The sequence below is a fragment of the Amblyraja radiata genome, chromosome 39, assembly GCF_010909765.2.
Source record: "Amblyraja radiata isolate CabotCenter1 chromosome 39, sAmbRad1.1.pri, whole genome shotgun sequence".
In the NCBI taxonomy this organism is placed as follows: Eukaryota; Metazoa; Chordata; class Chondrichthyes; order Rajiformes; family Rajidae; genus Amblyraja; species Amblyraja radiata.
Window position 1 is genome coordinate 16,505,080 of NC_045994.1, and position 23,109 is coordinate 16,528,188.

General features: G+C 45.9%; 1 protein-coding gene across 4 annotated transcripts in view; it reads right to left on the bottom strand.

Annotated features, from left to right (window-relative positions):
• Positions 1–14,284, bottom strand: part of polr3d (RNA polymerase III subunit D) — a 27,177-nt gene extending 12,893 nt beyond the window's left edge. For 2 of the 4 annotated variants that reach the window (XM_033013665.1, XM_033013662.1), the window contains exons 1-8: positions 14,100–14,269; positions 12,348–12,526; positions 10,032–10,075; positions 8,033–8,187; positions 5,930–6,054; positions 5,188–5,350; positions 3,343–3,614; positions 1,795–1,947 (exon numbers count right to left, since the gene is read on the bottom strand). In XM_033013665.1, the coding sequence (XP_032869556.1) occupies positions 1,795–1,947; positions 3,343–3,614; positions 5,188–5,350; positions 5,930–6,054; positions 8,033–8,187; positions 10,032–10,075; positions 12,348–12,512 (1,077 nt within the window). In that variant the 5' untranslated portion in view covers positions 12,513–12,526; positions 14,100–14,269. Of the gene's footprint in view, positions 1–1,794; positions 1,948–3,342; positions 3,615–5,187; positions 5,351–5,929; positions 6,055–8,032; positions 8,188–10,031; positions 10,076–12,347; positions 12,527–14,087 lie in introns of all 4 variants that reach the window. The other 2 variants (XM_033013664.1, XM_033013663.1) reach the window with 2 other exon arrangements.
• Between the last annotated feature and the right edge of the window lie 8,825 nt (positions 14,285–23,109).

Genomic DNA, 23,109 nt, shown 5'->3' on the forward strand with positions numbered 1-23,109 from the left:
GAGGGGGAAAGCAAATGAGATCTTGCATTCTTTAACACCTAATGTCAACTCTGGAGAACTTGTCAGTTTTACAATATGACCACAAGCAGTTCCCACAACCAGAAGAATCGAATAGACAGGAGGCCCATTGTTTCCGCTGACATAGGACAATGAACTTCTTGCTTTGCTTCAGCACAACAGAACATAGTAGGCATTGACTACAAAACAGATCAGTGTGTCCATATACCATTATATACGTAAATTGCTGCCGATGTAAGGATAAGGGGGAAATCCTTTAAAACCGAAATGAGAAGAACTTTTTTCACACAGAGAGTGGTGAATCTCTGGAACTCTCTGCCACAGAGGGTAGTCGAGGCCAGTTCATTGGCTATATTTAAGAGGGAGTTAGATGTGGCCCTTGTGGCTAAGGGGATCAGAGGGTATGGAGAGAAGGCAGGTACGGGATACTGAGTTGGATGATCAGCCATGATCATATTAAATGGCGGTGCAGGCTCGAAGGGCCGAATGGCCTACTCCTGCACCTAATTTCTATGTTTCTATGATTACACACATAAACTGATAAAGTGCAAATAACAGATAATGGGCTATTAATGTTCAGAGTTTTGCCCGAACCAAGTTTAATAGCCTGATGGCTGTGGGGAAGTAGCTATTCCTGAACCTGGTCGTTGCAGTCTTCAGGCTCCTGTACCTTCTACCTGAAGGTAGCAGGGAGATGAGTGTGTGGCCAGGATGGTGTAGGTCCTCGATGATAGTGCAAGCCTTTTTGAGGCAGCGACTGCGATAGATTTGTTAAGGCATAAACAGGTTCCACAGTGAATTTTCTTTCTAGTCCCCAAATACTGCCCTTAGCTCCCTGACAAGTTCAGGTGAGGCAAGTGTTCTACGTCACACGTGAAGGCTGGCATCTCCCATCAGTGCAGTGTCTCCGTGGAGGTTTTGGCCCAGACGCAAATTCTGGAATGGTACTATGGCACCTGACCTTCTGGCTCGGGGCAGCCCGCTACCCACTGGACGACGGCTCAGTGTTTTCAACCAAGCCTCCAGTGGCCAGAGCAAGCTGCCAATCCTCCCAAATGAACCTGTAGTTATTTTTCAGTCATAGTTCAGCTCACAGATCGAAGCCCGACTCTGCGAATTGTAATAGCTTAGTTTAGAGCTACAGTGCGGAAACAGGCCCTTCGAGTCTGCGCCGACCAGCGATCCCTGCACACTAACACTATCCTGCTTGCTCGGGACAATTTACAGTCTTTACCAAAGCCAATTGACCTACAAACCTGTACGTCTTTAGAGTGTGGGAGGAAACCAGAACCGACCCGAAACGTCACCTATTCCTTCGCTCCACAGATGCTGCCTCACCCGCTGAGTTTCTCCAGCATTTTTATCTACCTTTGATTTTGATGTGGTCGTCTGTCTAAAGAAGGGTCCCAATCTGAAATGTTCTCCTGAGATGCTGCCTGACCCGCTAGGCTACTCCAATACTCAGTATTTCTGTATAAATCACTCTCATGCCCTGTGCATGCTCTCTACACATCTCATCATATGTGTAAATACTCATGGAATTTCCCCTGATGAGGAGATGGGCATTAATCTGTTCCCTTTCTAACCAACCGCTTGCAGCAACTATTGTACATGGATATGACGGGTTTGGAGGGACTAGTGTAGCTGGGACATGTTGGCGGTGTGGGCAAGTCCACACTGTATCACTCTAACAACAAACGGAGGTTTCCCGAATCGCCAAAACGATCAAAACTGGTGGAACTGCCAGCAGTTCCGAAAACGCGATGTGGTACGTACCTGGAGAAATGAACAGGTTGTTCCCATGGTAACATCCAGGGTGACCTGCCCGAGAACGAGCTGTACTCGCCCTGACTTCCTGATCAGCAGCTTCCCAATCTGACCCTCCGTTAGATCCATCAGCGAGCAGGTATTTTCAGCTTGTTTCTGTTCCTGCACAACACACACACACACAAGATGAGAAAGGAACTCAACCATCATGGGCAACACAGTGACGCAGTGAGAGTTGCTGCCTCACAGCGCTAGAAACCTAGGTTGAATCCTGATCTCAGGAGCCGTCTGTACGGAGTTTATACGTTCTCCCTGTGACCGCGTGGGTTTTCTCCAGGTGCTCTGGTTTCCTCCCACATTTTAAAGACATGCAGGTTTGTGGGTTAATTGGCCTCTGTAAATTATCCCTCGTGTGTAGGGTAGTGCTAGTGTACGGGGTGATCGCTGGTTAACGGAGACTCGGAGGGCCGAAGGGCCTATTCCACGCTGTATCTCTGTAAAGTCCAGACATAATCAACTGCATTGACCACGAACAGCTTCCACTGTCACCAGCCCACGTACACTTCCAGTCCAGGGATATTTATAGCACCCAGAGATGGGCACATTCAGTGGATTATACAGTATTGCAATATTTCTTTATATTATCCAAAACCCAAGATTCATGATGTACTTTAAGTTTCTCAATAAAACCACTTTTAAAAATGGAAACCTCAATTAGATCCCAGTGTGGAATATAGAGATTCATTCCTGAGATATGATTTTTCTTTTTAGAACTGAGATCCCAACACAATATTCCAGTTGCAACTCATTCTTGGGTAATCCAACACTATATTTAATACCTCATAGAATTACAGTTAGTATGTTTCTAAATCTCTGAGTATTATATAGTCTTCTCCGTGGATTGTCACCTTGTGTGGACATGAGATCTCGAGAACGATGCCGTCTGGAGCTATGCTCCTGGTAGGGTCACCCATGGCGGTAAGGTCGAGGGGGAGGTCTCTGACAAAGAGCAATCCAACCAAGACAACGGTGGAACAGGCGGAGGACGATGGCTGACCTTAGTGGAGCGTCACAACGGCTGGGAAGGCTGCAGCAGAAAAGGGTCTCCGGTCGTCTTGGACTCCATGCAACTGGATCCTGACCCAGATCTGTCAAGGACCGTGGGGTGGGTCTCTGTGCACCAGTCTCCCCACGTTAAACAAAGTCACGCACAGGCGTCCTCCAACCCTGGAGACACCCATGGTCAGCCATGACCTAAGAAGAGTATTTATACCCAAGTTTGGAAAAACCTGCTGAGTGGAGATAAGCGAGAGGACCCTTGCAGTAGAACTAGTAATGGTACAAGATGAAATGTGTAGGAAAGAACTGCAGATGCTGGTTTAAACCGAAAATAGACACAAATGCTGGAATAGTTCAACGGGACAGGCAGCATCTCTGGAGAGAAGGAATGGGTCGACCCGAAACGTCACCCATGCCTTCTCTCCGGAGATGCTGCCTGTCACCGATTCACTCCAGCATTTTGTGTCTATCTTTAGTAATTAATGGCACAATACCGACCTGAGACTTCTCCTGTTTCAGCAGCACAGTCTGCCCGTCCTCGTTCAGCACCTCGGCTTTCGTTGGCTTCTCTTCACAGGTGGGGGACTGGCCCGGCAACGTGTCGGGGAGCTGGAGGAACAGCAGCTCGTCGTCTTTGCGCACGCTGAGCTCCTGGAGCAGTTCAGCTACCGAAACGTTCTTTGGAGCAGCCGGAGCCTTCCTCACCACGCTGGGCTTCCCCGATGCCGGAGAGCCCTTCGCCACATCTTCACCGCCGGGCTCATCCTTCACTGAAAAAACAAATCCGAATAATGCCGATATAACAGGTACATCACACGCAGCCCTACCTTCATTCCTTAAAGCAGCATGGAGAGATCCAACGTTAGATGGGACGACAGATGGGACGACAGATGGCACAATGGGCTAAGTGTTCGGCTGGCAACCGGAAGGTGGCCGGTTCGAATCCCGCTTGGAGTGCATACTGTCGTTGTGTCCTTGGGCAAGACACTTCACCCACCTTTGCCTGTGTGTGAATGTGTGTGAGTGATTGGTGGTGGTCGGAGGGGCCGTAGGCGCAGATTGGCAGCCACGCTTCCGTCAGTCTGCCCCAGGGCAGCTGTGGCTACAGAAGTAGCTCACCACCACCGAGTGTGACTGAGGAGTGAATGAATAATGCGATGTAAAGCGCCTTGAGTATTAGAAAGGCGCTATATAAATCCCATCCATTATTATTATTATTAACTTCCTTCCATTCTCCTTTCCCCAATGGAGCCAGCTACCTAAAGCAGATAGACAAAAGTGCTGGAGAAACTCAGCGGGTGCAGCAGCATCTATGGAGCGAAGGAAATAGGCAACGTTTCGGCCCGAAACGTTGCCTATTTCCTTCAGTCTGAAGAAGGGTTTGTAGAAATTGTAGAAATTACAGAAGGGTTTCGGCCCGAAACGTTGCCTATTTCCTTCGCTCCACAGATGCTGCCGCACCCGCTGAGTTTCTCCAGCACTTTTGTCTACCTTCGATTTTCCAGCATCTGCAGTTCTTTCTTAAATACTTAAAGCAGATACTGGACTACAGATAGTTCTGTTATAGACAATAGGTGCAGGAGTAGGCCATTCAGCCCTTCGAGCCAGCACCGCCATTCAATGTGATCATGGCTGATCATCCACAATCAGTACCCCGTTCCTGCCTTCTCCCCGTATCCCCTGACACCGCTATCTTCAAGAGCCCTATCTAGCTCTCTCTTGAAAGTATCCAGACAACCGGCCTCCACCGCCCTCTGAGGCAGAGAATTCCACAGACTCGCAACTCTCTGTGGGAAAAAGTGTTTCCTCATCTCCGTTCTAAATGGCTAGCTTGTCACATAATGACATGTTATTCTTAGAGATAAAATTATTACCTAAATACATGCTTCTACCATGAGAGCAGGAGCTTCATCTTCGGGGAGAGAAAAGATCTTCACCAAGGAAGGCGAGAGAGAGAGAGAGAGAGAGAGAGAGAGAGAGAGAGGGAGATGAAGAACTTTGACCGTGGTGTGTGTCAGTGCAGACAGAAGACTCGAATACACAGAGGGGGGTATGAGTTATTTTGTATTGTTTCCTTATTGATAGTTGATAGTTTTTCTGCCTTTTACATGTGTTCGCTGTAATAGTCATTGTGCTATTCACCAATGATCCGAATCCTTGAATTTATTTCATTACAACAATGAATGAAGATAGATACAAAATGCTGGAGTAACAATAAAGGGTCAGGCAGCATCTCTGGATGGAAGGAATCCGCTGAGTTACTCCAACATTTTGTGTCTATCTTCGGTGCAAACCAGCATCTGCAGTTCCTTCCAACACATAATGAATGAATGAATGAACTACCTTTCACAGCGGGGATATCCATCTCCATCTTCTCCTCCCTGGCAGTCAGCTCCTCAACCTCCTCAACCTCATTGTCCTCCTTGAACAGCCAGCCTGATTGGGCCAGAGGAAGCTGCACGGGCATGTTGCGGGCATCGTTTTTCAGGCCAGGGTCATCGATAAACTGCACACAAGCAAGAATCAAATGCATTTGGCGCAACAATACAACTTCAACAGGACAGAAAAAGAGATGAACAAATGAGCAAGCAGCTCGTGTAGGAAAGGACTTTACGATGTACAACTCCGGTGGTCTACAACTGATCCCAATGTCGTAACATACACAATTGTGATCAGGTTGCATCAAGCTTCTGTATCCAAATCCTGCCCCAATGCACACCAATCATCCTCAAGGGCCTGTCCCACTTACCCAATTTTTTTGGCGACTGCCGGCACCCGTCATAGTCGCAGCGGGTGGCTGAAAATGTTAAAAATCCAGCGAGGACCAGAAAAAGGTACAACTCTTTGGGCGACTACTCACAGGCATTACAGGTTAATTGGCTTCTGTAAATTGTGTAGGGAGCTGATGGGAAAGTGAGATAACATAGAACTTGTGTGAATGGGTGATCGATGGTGGGCACGGACTGAGCGGGCCGAAGGGCCTGCTTCCACGCAGTATCTCTGAAAGGCAAATGTTATACTTTTCCACTTTGAACTAATCTCCCACCATGTCCGCATCCCACTGCCTCCATCAAACAATGCTTACATCGTCCCGGTCCAGCATGCGGAGAATCTGCTTGGTTTCTTCCTCCGACTCTCGCTTTTCCTTCTTGATGTTAATAATTGGGGACGTTCCAAACTCTTTCATGTCCACAGAGGAATCCCAACCAGCTGAAAGTGAGATACAGAAAGAGAACAGTCGGAAAACTGCATCGCTGATAACCAGCGAACGAAATGTTAGCGTTGTTGAATACAAATGGTGCTTGAGGAGAGATACATAGATCATAGAACAGAAATAATCTGAAGACGGGCCCCGACTCAAACGTCACCTATCCATTTTCTCCAGAGATGTTACCCGACCCAGAGTTACTCCAGTATTGAAGGGTCTCAACCCGAAACATCACCTATTCCTTCGCTCCATAGATGCTGCCTCACCCGCTGAGTTTCTCCAGCTTTTTTGTCAACCTTCGATTTTTCCAGCATCTGCAGTTCTTTCTTTAACAAGTACCTCAGTTATGTCAGGTCAGAGCACCTCCAAAGCTCCATGTAGTCAAACCTATCACATCATCCTCTGGGTGAAAGCATCTCAAAGGTGAAGCCATATTTAGATGGACGCCAATATTCTGCACTGTATCTTTCTCTCTGCTCGACATTTTGTGCTTGACTTGTTTGTATCCATGTATAGTATTATCTGATTTGATGCAAACAAAATCCTCAGTACACACAGAAGTAATAGACCCAAACTTAAATGTTATGAGGCTTTTTGCAGCAAGCTTAAGAAACAATCCTGACCCATCGGAAGGATCTTAAAATAAATTAAAAATCAGTCTTGCATCCAGCCAGCAAATGTGTCATTAAATACTGGCAATGTTCAGATAGGATCACCCCCCCCCCCCCCCCCCTCCCCCCCCCCCTTCCCTGGTGCACACTGGCACGGAAATACAGACGACAGAAAGAGATGTTGATACAGCGTCTGCAAGAGATGCTCCATCTGATCCTATTCTCGTTGGATTCCTGTACAGTAGCTATTAGAAGTGACATTCGGCAGAACTTGCCACGGTTGATCCCTGGGGTCTGAGCTGCACTGTTGTTTACTGTTAGCTATGGTGTAGAATTTTTTTTATTGATGGCACTGCCACTCGATGTAGAGCAAATAAGTAGAAATTGTTCCCACTGACTGGAAGATCAATAATCCAAAGGCCACAGATTTAAGACTAACCATAAAACAACCAGAAGTGGCATTGGGCAAGAACATTTTGATTGGTTGCGATTTGAAAAACATTGCGACAACAGAGCAAAAACATTTAATAATACTTTACAAAATGGGAATTGGACCAATATCCGAGGGAGAAAGAATTGTAAAGAAACGAGAAAATTAGTAAGGGAGTTATTGGCATTAACTAGTTTGTTCATTTTAGATGGCCACTGGAGATAAGGTGTGCTGTGCGATCAATGATTTGACCTAATGGTGACGCAGGTAGAACTGGTGGTGAAGAAGGCTTACCTTCATCAGTTAGATGTTGAGGACAGGAGTTGGGACGTCATTACAGGTGTACAAGATGTTGGCGAGGGCATATCGTGTACAGTTTTGGTCACTCAGCTGCAGGAAGGATGTCATTAAACTGGAAAGGGTGGGAAGATTTGAAGACGTTACTGGGGCAGATGTGATTTGAGTCATGAAAAGAGGCTGGTTAGGCCGGGACTCTTTTCCCTGCAGCAGAAGAGGCCGAGGAATGAAATTATTGAGATCTATAAAATCATGAAGGGCACAGATACAGTGAAAATCCATAGTCTCTTCCCCATGGTAGGGGAGTCTAAAACTAGAGGCCATAAGTTTAACATTGAAGCGATAGATTTAATAGGAACTTGAGGTACAACTTTTTCCCACACAGAGGGCGGTGGGTACATGGGACGTGCAGCCAGAGGTCGTGGTAAAGGCTGACTTTTCAAAGACGTTTGGAGAGGTACTGGAAAGGTTTGGAGGCAAGTGGGACTAGCTCATTTAGGCAACTTGGTCGAGTTGGGTTGAAGGCCCTGTTTGGATGCTGTATAGCTCTTCTGTGCTGCTAGATTTCACAAACATGAATAGAAAAGCTTTAGACTGCAGGATTTGAAGAGCCCACACACACACACACTTGCCATTTCTCACCTCTCTTCTTCATCATTTCAGCGGGCCCCTGCTCGAAGATGGAATGGGACTGGATGGTCTCAGGTCTGCCTCGTCCTCGCCCGCGACCATCTCTCTGCCGATCTCTTTCTCGTTCTTTGTTCTCTTTCCTCTGTGTAGCATCTACCTCCTTTGGTCTGCAGGGAGTGAAATCACACTTTACGTGATGCGACTGAACGCTCCATCAGTTGCTAACTGAGTCAAAGAATATATTTACCATTAAGAAGCAATGGGACATCTTTAATATTTCATTATCTGTGGACATGATGCCCAACACCAGCTTAAGTGTGCGGTGACTTGTAAAGGAATATCCTTCCATTTCGAGCAAAGAGGCAGCAGATGGGACTTAATTTTTCGGGAATGTTAAGGGCCTGTCCCACTTAGAGACCTAAACAGCAACCTCTGGTCATCTTGCCCGCCATCCCAAAAAAAAAATCAAGGTCGAGGTGACCTGCAACCTCCTACCACCTCCCATGCATAATGTTGAAAACCTTCCTCGACTAGACCTGCGACAAAAAAATGATCGATTTTTAAAACGGCAACCTATTTTTAGTCGAGGCCGGTTTTAATCATGATGAAAAAATAGCAGCAACCTAGATGAAGCCTCGACCACGCGGAAACCACTTTCGACCATTAGGGAGAGTGACCAAAACCTCCTGTGACCTCATGGAAACCTTGGGTGGCGGGCAAGGTCACCAGAGGTTGCTGTTTAGGTCTCCTAAGTGGGACAGGGGCCTTAAGTCTAAAGAAATGCAAAACTTATTTTAAAAGATGGAAGACAAGTATATTATGAATTGCAGAATCTGGGCACCCAGGTTAACAATTAGAATAGTTTATTGTCGATGGTTAAAAAGCATGAGGATGGAAATCACTGCAGTTGCACAGGGCTTTAATCAGGCCACATCCCAAAACCTCTTCCTCAGCCGTGATTTCCTCTCCACCATAAGTGCCAGGGCTCTTAAATGGTTCTGTTCAATTTCCTGCACTTTTCACTCTATTGTCGAACAGAAAAAAGGGCTGAGTTCCCCCGAGTGCGCTCCACCCACCCCGGTAAGTTCCACATTCAAAGGATCATCCTCCCTCCTTCATCTCTCCGATCCCTTCAATGTAGTGCCACCAACAGACCCACCTTCCTCTCCTGCTTCATTATTCTTTACTGACCAACATACACCATCGAGGTCCATTCTTCTTGTCAGTGCACCCTCTGGTGCAACATGCCCTATGATCTGGTTCCTGCCATTCAGGAACTAAACACTCCTTTCAGGTGAAGCAGTGATTTACCTATGTTTCCACCAATGTAGTATACTGCATTCAGTGCTCACAATGTGGCCCGTTCTACATTTGGGAACCCAAATGTAGTTTGTTCAGCCACACACCTCCATTCAATTCTCAAGAGTAACACTGACCTTCTAGGTTATTTCCATTTTAATTCTCCATCGTATTTCCACTCTGAGCTCTATGTCTTTGACCTCCTATAATGCTTCAACAAAACGCACTGTGTGCACAAAAAACATCTCATTCGTTTGAAATTTGGCACAGGATTCAGACGTGAATTTAAAAATTTCAGATAATCAATTAGTGCCGTACCCTGCATTTCCAAATAGTTTTCTCTCTTTTCTCCTACATCGGGTTTAATTTATGTCAGAGTGCCAACTTCCCCAGACAAACCTTCCTTCCAGTCCGTCAGCCTGCCCCACTACAATGTGCATCATTCACGATTACCTGGTCCCTATAGATGCAATAGCAAGGCTTAGGGGATATTTAGAGAGGGACATGAACAGGCAGGGAATTGAGGGAATATGCATCACTTGCGGGCAGATGTGCTGTTTCAATTAGCATCATGTTCAGCATAGACAGCACAGGCCAAAGGCCGATCCCCGTGCTGTACTGCTCGTTGTGCAATAATCTGTTTTAATTATTTACAAATGGAGTGAGACAATACCAATCTGCCACAAATTCTTTGTTGCAAAGCAATACTTACTCTTCCTTAACTTTCCTGCTGATGATGTTTGGAGTGAATGTTTTCTGTAAGAGAGGACATCAGATATCATTCTCAGGTCACATCAGCACACAACGGTAAAATAGACTTCACTGTGATCAGAAGTCAATGTTGAAGGCTCACAGAGTCACTCCAACCTACTACTCCATTGCGCCCCATTCGTTGGTTATTCAGGATGGCAATGGTGAAGTGTGAGACGTTGATGAGGAGCTGAGAGTTCACCAGTCTGCTGCTCGACTGGAATGGGCGAATAGGTCACCGCACATCCCGTGTCTTGAGAACTGTTCAAGCTTCATTAGCTTCACTACTGCTGCCGTTCCTTTGCTCTGTCTAATGTCTAGGACGATACTGGACAGGTCATGTTGCTTGGTAGACACAAAATCCTGGAGAAACTCAGCGGGTGAGGCAGCATCTATGGAGAGAAGGAATTGGCGACGTTTCGTCTCTCCATAGATGCTGCCTCACCCGCTGAGTTTCTCCAGCATTTTGTGTCTACCTTCGATTTTACCAGCATCTGCAGTTCTTTCTTAAACAGGTCATGTGGCTTAGTTCTTTTACATTCCACAATGGTTTTGCACAACTGAGCAACTTGCTACGTCACTTCAGAGAACGACCAAGGCTCAACTTACATTGGCATGGGGCCAGGCAAAACTCAGCAGATTGCATTCGAAGGCAGATGGCTGAACAGGTGCCCAACACAAATATTTGCTTTATTAACCTCATTAGCTGAATTTAAAGTTTCCAACCGGCATGGTAAGAGAGAGAATGGAAGATGTGTGCACACCAGTTGGTTACCAGCGTCAGAACTGTAGCAATTACCCCGACCAACTTGTAATGGATCATATCATTTCATACCAGAAACCAAAATAGAAAAACACCAATGCTTTTTATGTAGACACAAAGGTGCCTTTAATAAACATACCAGTCACATAGCAGGAAAACACAGTGGTGACACTTAAAATTTTTAAGAGGTTCCAGCACACGGTATCAGTGCACACAGCGCACAAAAAAAATATTACTGGAACAAATCATTATCACAATAAAAAAACAAGTGGGGGACAAACAGATGTGGTGTGGCTAGCTGAGCACACGTTGTATATAGTACATTCAACGTCCTTTTCATTGTAAGGCTTGCTGTTGTCTTCAAGGTGACAGATACAGAGGTCAGTCGCGTGGGTCTGCCCACATTACAATCCCAATCACTTCCACAACAGTCATATGATCATGCGATGCGGCAGGATATAAATAATTTCTGTGTGTTTAAATCTGAAGTACTTTGATTGCTGTCACTGAATCGTGGCAGCAAATTTACGTCCAACAATCTCCCACAAATAGCAGTAAAATTAATTAACAGTTTTAGTGTTGCAATTTTACATCAAAATATTAGCCAGAACCAGTCTTGAATCTGAAGAAGGGTCTCAACCCAAAACGTCACCCATTCCTTTTTGCCCCCAGAGATGCTGCCGAAGCCGTTGAGTTACTCCAGCTTTCTGTGTCTATCTTCAGTCTTTTAAAGAGACAGGGTTTGAATACTTAATGTCCACGAGAGAATACAGTGTGTTGGTTTGACATCTCCACCTATAGACAGCAACGTGAACAGCCTAACGAACCCCCTGCATTGCACGAACCTCAGCTCAGATTACATGCTGAAGTGTCTGGAATGCCAGGGCGTTACATGACTGACATAAATACTAATCATAACAACTCACTCCCATCAAAACGTTGCTGCATGTTTTATAATCTCAGAAAGCACCAATGAGTTCCAATAGAAACTGACAGCAGGAACGGGAAATAAAAAAAACATTGCTGCAAATGCTAAACAAATAACAGATGTTAGCAAAGAACACATATGACCCAAAACTTGACATATTGTGGATGATTTTTCATCCTGTTTTCACTCCAGGTCTCCAGAAGAGACAATCTCTCCTTTTAGCTCTGCCAATTGCACAGACTCTTTAACCCAGAGTAGGGAATTAAGAACCAGAGGACATGTTTAAGGTGAGAGGGGAAAGATTTAATAGGAGCTTTAGGGGCTACTTTTTCGCACAGAGGGTGGTGGGAGGAAACCGAAGATCTCGGAGAAAACCCACGCAGGTCACGGAGAGAACGTACAAACACCGTAAAGACAAGCACCCATAGTCAGGATCGAACCCGGGTCTCTTGCACTGTAAGGCAGTAGCTTTACCGCTACGCCACCAATACCTCCTTGGAGAAAATGGGTAGGTGCTGTTTCGGGTCAAGATCCTGGTTCAGACACTCTGACAGAAACAACTGGACTGGCTCCCCAAGGCTGCTGACCTTTTTCATTCCTCCCAATGTTAGATCCCGCGATCGGATGGAGGGCAGGCGGCCCGGCGTGACAGCGGCTGCAGTCCGCCGTCCTGGCAGACCCCTGCCCACGGTGATGGGAGGTCTGGTCCCGCTGGAGCTGGTGGGGTCACCGCTGGCACCTTTCTCAGCCATCGCAGCTCGCTACTCTGCAAAACAAAAGAACAAGCACATTTTCAAACAAACAGGTGACAACTTTGCCATGTCTTTACAGGAACTCTTTCACTAACCACATCCTCCTCCTCCCCTGTGTGTAGGAAGGAACTGCAGATGCTGGTTTACACCAAAGTAGACGCAAAATGTAGGCATAACTCAGCGGGCAAGGCAGCATCTCTGGAGAAAAGGAATGGGTAACATTTCGGGTCAAGACCCTTCTTCAATGCTGGCGTAACTCAGCGAGTCAGGCAGCATCTCTGGAGAAAAGCAATGGGTAATGTTTCAGGTCAAGACCCTTCTTCACACCCAGAAGGATCTCAACCCAAAGCGTCATCTTCTCAAGAGATGCTGCCTGACCCGCTACATTTTTACATATTGTGTTTTACTAGACAGAGAGATGGAGACAGAGAGGCCCGAAACGTTGCCTATTTCCTTCACTCCATAGATGCTGCTGCACCCGCTGAGTTTCTCCAGCATTTTTGTGTACCAGAGAGAGACAGAGAGATAGAGAGATACAGAGAGAGACAAGAGAGAGAGAGAACGACAGAGATAGATAGAGAGTTCAAGTTCAAGTGAGTTTATTGTCATGTGTCCCTGTATAGGACAATTAAATTCTTGCTTTGCTTCGGCACACAGAACATAGTAGGCATTTACTACAAAACAGATAAGTGTGTCCATATATCATAATATAAATATATACACACATGAATAAATAAACTGATAAAGTGCAAATACAGAGAGAGACAGAGAGAGAGAGCGAGTCAGAGAGAGATAGAGAGAGACAGAGAGAGAGTCAGAGAGAGACAGAGAGAGTCAGAGAGACAGAGAGAGACAGAGATAGACAGGGAGAGATAGAGAGAGAGAGAGAGACAGAGAGAGTCAGAGAGTCAGAGAGAGACAGAGAGAGATAGAGAGAGAGAGTCAGAGAGAGACAGACAGACAGTCAGAGAGAGAGACAGAAAGACAGAGAGTCAGAGAGATAGAGACAGAGAGAGAGACAGAGAGACAGAAAGAAAGAGTCAGAGAGAGATAGAGACAGAGAGAGACAGAGGGAGATAGAGAGAGAGATAGAGACAGAGAGAGTCAGAGAGAGACAGAGAGAGTCAGAGAGAGTCAGAGAGAGATAGAAAGAGAAATAGAGACAGAGAGACAGAGAGAGACAGAGAGTCAGAGAGAGACAGAGAGAGAGAGAGTCAGAGAGAGTCAGAGAGAGACAGAGAGAGAGAGAGAGAGAGAGAGAGAGTCAGAGAGAGACAGAGAGAGTCAGAGAGATAGAGAGAGACAGAGAGAGTCAGAGAGAGTCAGAGAGAGACAGAGAGAGTCAGAGAGAGACAGAGAGAAATAGAGAGAGAGACAGAGAGAGACAGAGAGAGTCAGAGAGAGACAGAGAGAGACAGAGAGAGACAGAGAGAGAGATAGAGACAAAGAAAGACAGAGAGAAACAGAGACAGAGAGAGACAGAGAGAGTCAGAGACAGATAGAGATACAGATAGATGCTGGGTGGGTGTAAGCGAGACCCCGGCCCCGCTAGGCCGCAGTTCCCTGCACGCCTACCGATCCTGTGACCTGCTATCCGGCTCCACTAATCCGAGTCTATACCTATTTCTCCAGGCTCCTTCCCCTTGACCGGACCGTCTGTCTGTCTGTCTCCCTCCCCCTGGGCTCTGGACCTCTCCGGCCAACTGACCCCCTCTCACTGCCGGCCCCTCTCCGCCGCCATCTTACTGCGGGGCAAGTCGCCGGCTCCCCACGAGGTGAGCATGCGCAGTGGACGGCCGGGCTGGGTCTGCCCCGCACAGACATGGCGGGCATGAAGTCTTTGGTCATAAGTAATAGGAGTAGAATTAGTCTACTCTGCCATTCAATCATGGCTGAACTTCCTCTCCCCTAACCCCATTCTCCTGCCTTCTCCATAACATAGAAACATAGACCACACCTGGAGTATTGCGTACAGTTTTGATCTCCAAATCTGAGGAAGGACATTATTGCCATAGAGGATTTGAGTCTAGGAGCAGGGAGGTTCTACTGCAGTTGTACAGGGTCTTGGTGAGACCACACCTGGAGTATTGCGTACAGTTTTGGTCTCCAAATCTGAGGAAGGACATTCTTGCCATAGAGAGGGAGTACAGAGAAGGTTCACCAGGCCGATTCCTGGGATGTCAGGACTTTCATATGAAGAAAGACTGGATAGACTCGGCTTGTACTCGCTAGAATTTAGGAGATTGAGGGGGGATCTTATAGAAACGTACAAAATTCTTAAGGGGTTGGACAGGCTAGATGCATGAAGATTGTTCCCGATGTTGGGGAAGTCCAGGACAAGGGGTCACAGCTTAAGGATAAGGGGGAAATCCTTTAAGACCAGGATGAGAAAAACATTTTTCACACAGAGAGTGGTGAATCTCTGGAACTCTCTGCCACAGAGGGTAGTTGAGGCCAGTTCTATGTATCTATGTATCTAAAATAGGTGCAGGAGTAGGCCATTCGGCCCTTCGAGCCTGCACTGCCATTCAATATGATCATGGCTGATTATCCAACTTAGTATCCCATCCCTGCCTTCTCTCCACACCCCCTGATCCCTTTAGCCACAAGGGCCACATCTAACTCCCTCTTAAATATAGCCAATGAACTGGCCTCAACTACCTTCTGTGGCAGAGAATTCCACAGATTCACCACTCTCTGTGTAAAAAATGATTTTCTCATCTCGGTCCTAAAAGACCTCCGTCTTATCCTTAAACTGTGACACCTGAACGAATCAAGAATCTATCTCTACAGAGGGACTGATTGAGTTTCTCAAGAGTACAGGTCTCATTCACTGCAATGGAAGTGGCTATGTTTTAATATAATCTAATTTTGGTATTTGCCACAATTTTGGTTGCCGCTCCCAAAGTAATTAAATTCAACACCTTTGCTTTGATAAAGAGATCCTATTAAGATCTCTGGAGTTTGGAGAACTTAATCACCATACCAAGCACATAGAAACTTTGAAACAATAAAAATAGGCGCAGGAGTAGGGCATTCGGCCTTTCGAGCCAGCACTGCCATTCAATATGACCATGGCTGATCATCCAGAATCTGTACCCTGATCCTACTTTCTCCCCATATCCCTTGATTCCGTTAGCCCTGAGAGCTATATCTAACTCTCTCTTGAATACATCCAGTGAATTGGCTTCCACTGCCTTCTGTGGCAGAGAATTCCACAGATTCACATCTCTCTGGCTGAAAATGTCACGGTAGTTGTAAGAATATAATTAAGTGGAAAATTAGGTAGAATCAATTAGATAACTGATAGGATGCATTATAAACCAAGAGCCTTTTCATTTGCCAATATATTTTTTCTTTGATTCTGTAGTTATTTAAGATGCAGAAATTCCTCAGGTTTAATTGTGGAATTTAGTTTTAAAGACCCATTCTGTTGGAGAAACTCAGCAGGTCAGGCAGCATCTGTCGAGGGAAATGCGCAGGTGATGTTTCAGGTTGTAATCCTTCATCTTCCACAGATGTTGCCTGGCCCGCTCAGTTCCTCCAGCACCTTGTATTTTACGTAAGATTCTGACATCTGTAGTCTTTTGGGTCTCCATGGAATTAGGTTTGTTGAGAGTACTGTATCATTAGGTCCCTCAGAGTAAGCAACTGTGCATTCTTACAAAATATATAGTGCTGCTACCTCACCGTTGCAGTGATGTGGGCCTGACCTTGAACGCTGTCTGCGTGGAGTTTGCACATTCTCTCTGTGACCACATGGGTTTCCCCTGGGTGCATACACACTATTCATAACAATATATATACGGGAAATCCAATACAATCAGTACAAATCTTTCTTTATATTCATTATGCCAGAAAATCAATTCTGTATAGTCATTGCAGCATCAAACTGATACATTTGATTTACAACACATTGATGGCATTTATGTTTCTTCTTTAATTGATACCCCCAGGAAGTGTTTGAGAGGCTGGCACACAAGGTTCTACCCACCTTGTGAAAGCAGGACCTTAGACTGTGGTCAAGCAGTGGAAGATGTTGGTGGCTTGTTTAAGTTTAGATATATTATTGTCACATGTACCGAGGTACAGTGAAAAGCTTTGTTTTGCATGCAGTCCAATCAAATCAGATAATCCTATACATAAATACAATCAAACCAAATTCAAGTACAATAGGTAGAGCAAAGATACAGAATGCAGAATGTAGTTCTCAGCATTGTAGTGCACCAGTCTATGCAGTAGAGGAGAATTAGGTGGTACCCTACATTATAGGAGGACCATTCAGAAGTCTGAAAACAGAGGGCAAAAAGCTGTTCCAGAGTCTGGTGACGCACATTGCTGTCTGTTTCCTACAATGGAGATAGAGAACTGGGGAAGGAAGAGAAAAATCAGAGATAGCCCGGGTGTAGTTGAGAGCAGGGTGGAAGTTAATGGCAAAAGTGATGAGATTCCTACAGGAGCTAGATCAGTGTCATGGTTAAAGAGCCAGGAGCGTGGGTTGGGATTGTATTGGAACGAGAACTGAGTGAGGTTGAGTGCCCCCCCCCACCCATGAACTGTCTCCCTCGGATGGTCACGTCGCACATCGACCCGGCACAGACCAATTTGCACTTTATACTGCTTTAACTGTTTTTTAAATCTTGTTTCTCTGGGTGTCGACATTTTTAGCTAATTAAGTTATTACATCGGATGGAAGTTGCATTCCAAGTCTCGTTGTACCTCTGTGCAATGACAATAAAGATATATTATTACTGTCCCATACAAATATATCAATGGCAAGATATCAGATCCATAACATGTCATCGGTAAGATAGGAAAAGAGCTGGAGTAACTCAGCGGATCAGACAGCATCTCTGGAGATAATGAATAGGTAACGATTCAGGTCCAGACCCTTCTTCAGACCAGGGTCGACCCGAAACGTCTCCTATTCCTTTTCTCCAGAAATGCTCTCTGACCTGCTGAGTTACTCCAGCTTTCTGTGTCTATCTTCAGTTTAAACCAACATCTGCAGTTCCTTCCTACACATGTCAACGGTAAATCTCTTCTTAGGCTCTAAGGTTGTGGTCCTTCCCCACAGAGACTCTGCAGTTGCTGCACTGAGCTTCAGTTTGTCCCTCAGCATGCACAGGCATGGAGCATGAAAGGAAAGTGTGGTCTGCTAACTCTTCAAACCAGTTGCCTGTGTAGGAAGTGTGTTGGAATGTATCCAAAACATCTTAAAGACCTGTTTCTTCTTTAGTACGTTTTTACAGCTATGGTTATTTTTTACTACTAGAGTTGTGAATGAGATCTGAGAAATATGTTTCACACTTCGAGTAACGTGGGCACCTGGAGATTTGTAGTAGTGACAAGATTGTACAATATGCCCATAGCACAGCCATCAGCAGCTGGTAAAGATACACCACTCACTCAAAGTTTGATCTGGTGAGGCTTTTCACAGCCAAAGCACCTTATATTGAATGAAGCATTTCACACAGGATAGTTTCTGCCATAATGTTACAAAACATGGAATCAACCTCATGCTTCACCTCAGAGTTAGCTATCGTGGGGAAAAAGACTGTGGTTGTCTTATCCATGCCCCTCATCACTTTGTAAACCTCTGCAAGGCCACTCCCTCAGCTTCCTTCACTCCAAGGAACCCAGGAGAAGCCATTGTCAAATTTGTTGGGCCAATGTTTAAAATCCGATAGTTGGGTTATCTTTCATACATCAAGGTTACACAAGATTGAGTCAAAACGAGTCTGTGGAATTCTCTGCCGCAGAGGGCGATGGAGGCAGGTTCTCTGGATGCTTTCAAGAGAGAGATAGATAGGGCTCTTAAAAATAGCGGAGTCAGTGGATATGGGGAGAAGGCAGGAACGGGGTACTGATTGGGGATGATCAGCCATGATCACATTGAATGGCGGTGCTGGCTCGAAGGGCCGAATGGCCTACTCCTGCACCTATTGTCTATTGTCTATTGTCTATTGTCTATTGACCTCCTTTTTAATTCTAGGATAGACAAAAATGCTGGAGAAACTCAGCGGGTGAGGCAGCATCTATGAAGCGAAGGAAAAAGGTGATGTTCTAATACCATGTTGCTTAGATCAAGGTTTCCCAACCTGGGGTAAATTTACCCCCAGGGGATAAATATCGCCGACCCAGGGGGTAAATTTGTTGATTCTGGATCTGTACATATTTGTTCTCATTGACTGACTGTGTTTGGTTCTGGTGTACCGGTATCTGTTCATCATTAGTTGTTCATAAATAAGTGAAATAACTTTGTTATGTGCTATTAAAGTTGCCGGGGGTAAACGGGACGAAAAATGTTGGGAACCCCTGGATTAGAGTGACTCTGTGTGGCCAATCAAGTATTTGCCAACACTCCATGTATTCCCAAACTGGACCTACGGCTGACCCAATTCCATGCTGACCATCGATATCTATGTCATCCCACTTTCTCATCCTCTCGGCAATTTACAGAGAACCAATTAACCTACAGGTCTACACGTCTTTGGAATATGAGAGGAAACCGGAGCGCCCGGGAGAAATCCATGTGGCTACAGAGAAAACATGCAAACTCCACGCAGACAGCATTCGAGGTCAGGATCAAACCCACATCACTGCAACTGTTAGGTAGCAACACTTCAGTCTGAAGAAGGGTTTCGACCTGAAACGTTGCCTATTTCCTTCGCTCCATAGATGCTGCTGCACCCGCTGAGTTTCTCCAGCACTTTAGTCTACCTTCGATTTTCCAGCATCTGCAGTTCCTTCTTAAACAGGTAGCAACACTATATATTCTGTAAGAATACACAGTGAAAAGTGTACTGACTGACATTACATTTGCCCCAATGACTGCATTGCATTGCATGGAAAATGACACATAGACCTGTCATATAATAATATCAACCTCATTTCTACCCATTTGACTTATGAAGGCATTGGCCTTTTGATCAGGAAGGTTTTCAAAGACACTAGATCTCTCTTGGTATGTAATCCCAGTAACAATTCTCCATCTGTGAATAATACAGAGATATTAAATTGTTTAAAATTTCCAGACCAGGCGCACAGAATATGGCCACGTAATATATCACTGTCTGCAGCTTCATATTGCCTGATTCAATATTGCTCCTCATTATCACTTTTTGAATCATATTATATTCATCAGTGAGTCTGTTTGCTCAGTGTTGTGCTGCTTTCACTGGCTCCAGCAATCCATCTTCAGCTCCTGGCAATGTTCTCGTAACACATCCTCTTAATCATTGGAGCATTTGGAGAGTATTTCTCCCTTACACTGTACCTGGCTCAATCTATAATCTCAGTCTAAGCCAACGCTCTATTCCATCCTGCAATAGGGAGGCACGGTGGCGAAGCGGTAGAGTTGCTGCCGTGCAGCGCCGGAGACCTGGGTTCGATCCCGACTACAGGTGCTGGCTGTACAGGGTTTGTACGTTCTCCCCGTAACCGCAAGGGTTTTCTCCGAGATCTTCGGTTTCCTCCCACACTCCAAAAACGTGCAGGTATGTAGGTTAATTGGCTTGGTGTAAATGGAAAATTGTCCATTTGTGTGTAGGATAGTGTTAGTGTGTGGGGAGGATAGTGTTGTGTGGGATAGTGTTAATAATAATAATAATGGATGGGATTTATATAGCGCCTTTCTAATACTCAAGGCGCTTTACATCGCATTATTCATTCACTCCTCAGTCACACTCGGTGGTGGTAAGCTACTTCTGTAGCCACAGCTGCCCTGGGGCAGACTGACAGAAGCGTGGCTGCCAATCTGCGCCTACGGCCCCTCCGACCACCACCAATCACTCACACACATTCACACACAGGCAAAGGTGGGTGAAGTGTCTTGCCCAAGGACACAACGACAGTATGCACTCCAAGCGGGATTCGAACCGGCTACCTTCCGGTTGCCAGCCGAACACTTAGCCCATTGTGCCATCTGTCGTCCCAATGTGTTAATGTGTGGGGATCGCTGGTCGGTGCGTACTCGGTGGGCCGAAGGGCCTGTTTCCATGCTATATCTACAGACTAAATGAAATCATCTCGGTCATAAGACAGAGGCAAGGAGAGCGATTTGCAGCTGGGGCAATAAACCAGGAACCATATCCAGTAGAAAGAACAGCCATCCTACATAGGCACCGTGGCACAACGGGTAGAGCTGCTGAATCGAAGTGCTAGAGACCCAGGTTCGATCCTGACTAGGGTGCTGCCAGAATGTAGTTTGTACATTCTACCCGTGACCACGTGGGTTTTCGCCGGGTGCCCTGGTTTCCTCCCACACTCTAAAGACACACAGGTCGCCTATTCCTTCTCTATGGATGGATTCCTTCCACTGGCTCGAAGGGCTGAATGGCCTACTCCTGCACCTATTGTCTATTGTCTATTTTCTCCATAGATGCTGCCTCAGCCGCTGAGTTTCTCCAGCATTTTTTGTCTACCAACAAATGTCATGGAGTCTTTGCAGCCTTGTATGTTTCAACACGTTATTGAAAAGGTTCAATAAGAAGCATCAGATGCCCAGTAATCAAAGATTCATCACAGCACAGGAGGAGGACATTCGGTCCATCAGACTCGTGCCAGCCCCCTGTAGAACAAACCAGTCAGTCCCACCACTCTGCTTCTGCCCCACGGCACCACAGGTGGTTTTATGGATATATGCTAATTAGTCAAAAGATCAGACCCTTGAGGAAAACTATTTTCACCAAAACTGTTGAGAATCTAGAACCTACGATGAATGGTGGAATAATTTTTGTTCAATTTCAACAGTATATATGGGGAGCTTTGTCCTACGGGAGTGGGATCAATCTCAAGTCCAGTTTTGTCCAGCATGGGGGAAACAGGCTGAATGGCCTCAGTCATTGTCAGAACTATGTTTGGAAAATACTTTTCAAGCTGTCTGATAATTTGCACTGCTTTGAATTTTGGGCGGATGTTCTTGTCTTGTCCTTCGAGAGGCTGCTGTGAACATGCCTGTCTATGGCCATGTGGAGAAGGAGGGTCAGTCTGACCACCTCCCAGCTGTCCGTGGAGCCCAATTGGAGACCACCCCTCAATCCACGAGAATGGTTCCCCAGACACTACTTTCATGCAACAGTAGGCGGCGCCCTGTTCCAGCAGCTGCCACAGTTAGTTTTACAGCCTTTAAAACCTCTTCAGATTTGCATTGCGTCTGCATTGTGTTCAACTGTGTCGTTCTTTCACTTCAGATGTCATAGACTCCCAGATTCATACGGCACTGAAATAGACCCTTCAGCCCAAGTAATCTTTGCCGACCAAGATGCCCCATCTCTCCCAACTCCTGTCTCCCAGCTTTCTTCTCCCCTCCTACAGTCAATCTGAAGAAGTGTTTTGACCTAAAGCATCATTTCTCCATGTCCTCCAGAGATGCTGCCTGAACTGCTTGTGTCCAAGTGTGTATGAACCACCATTTTGACTTCCCCAACTAAGCTAGGCCCAGATGCCCACAGTTGGCTCATGTCCTTCTAAACCATATAATATATAACCATATAACAATTACAGCACGGAAACAGGCCATCTCGACCCTTCCTATCCATGTACGTACCTGACCAAGTGTCCTTTAAGGGCAGTACAATGATAGAACCGCTGCCCCACAGTGCCAGAGACCCAGTTCCATCCTAACCTTGGGTGCCGTCTTTGTGTGCAGTTGGCACATTTTCCCAGTGGGTTTCATCCGGGTTCCCCAGTTTCCTCCCACATCCCAAAGTCAAGTTATTGGTCTCAATAAATTACCTTAGTGGGAAGGAAGTGCATTAGAAAGTGGGATGACATGGAACTAGTGTCATGTCAAGTCAAGAGAGTTTATTGTCATGTGTCCCTGACAGGACAATGAGATTCTTGCTTTGCTTCAGCACGACAGAACATAGTAGGCATTGACTACAAAGCAGATCAGTGTGTCCATATACCAACTAGTGCAAATGGACAATTGATAATCAGCATGGACTCACAGTGGGTTGAAGGGCCTGTTTCCACGCTGTATCTCTGAACGATACCACACGATAGAACTTTATTTATCCCAGGATTGGTCTGCCAAGTGTCACAAAACACAACAAGATACATGAAACTTGAACTTAAAGTGATGAGTGGAAAGGATTGGATATTGGGATGACAGATGGCACAATGGGCTAAGTGTTCGGCTGGCAACCGGAAGGTAGCCGGTTCGAATCCCGCTTGGAGTGCATACTGTCGTTGTGTCCTTGGGCAAGACACTTCACCCACCTTTGCCTGTGTGTCAATGTGTGTCAATGTGTGTGAGTGATTGGTGGTGGTCGGAGGGGCCGTAGGCGCAGATTGGCAGCCACGCTTCCATCAGTCTGCCCCAGGGCAGCTGTGGCTACAGAAGTAGCTTACCACCACCGAGTGTGACTGAGGAGTGAATGAATAATGCGATGTAAAGCGCCTTGAGTATTAGAAAGGCGCTATATAAATCCCATCCATTATTATATCATTATTAAAGATTGGGGGGGGGGGAAGTCAGTCACCCCTAAACTAAACGAAAGTAAACTAAACTAAACTAAGTACTGTTATTAGTATTCAAGAAGGAACTGCAGATGCTGGAAAATCGAAGGTACACAAAAATGCTGGAGAAACT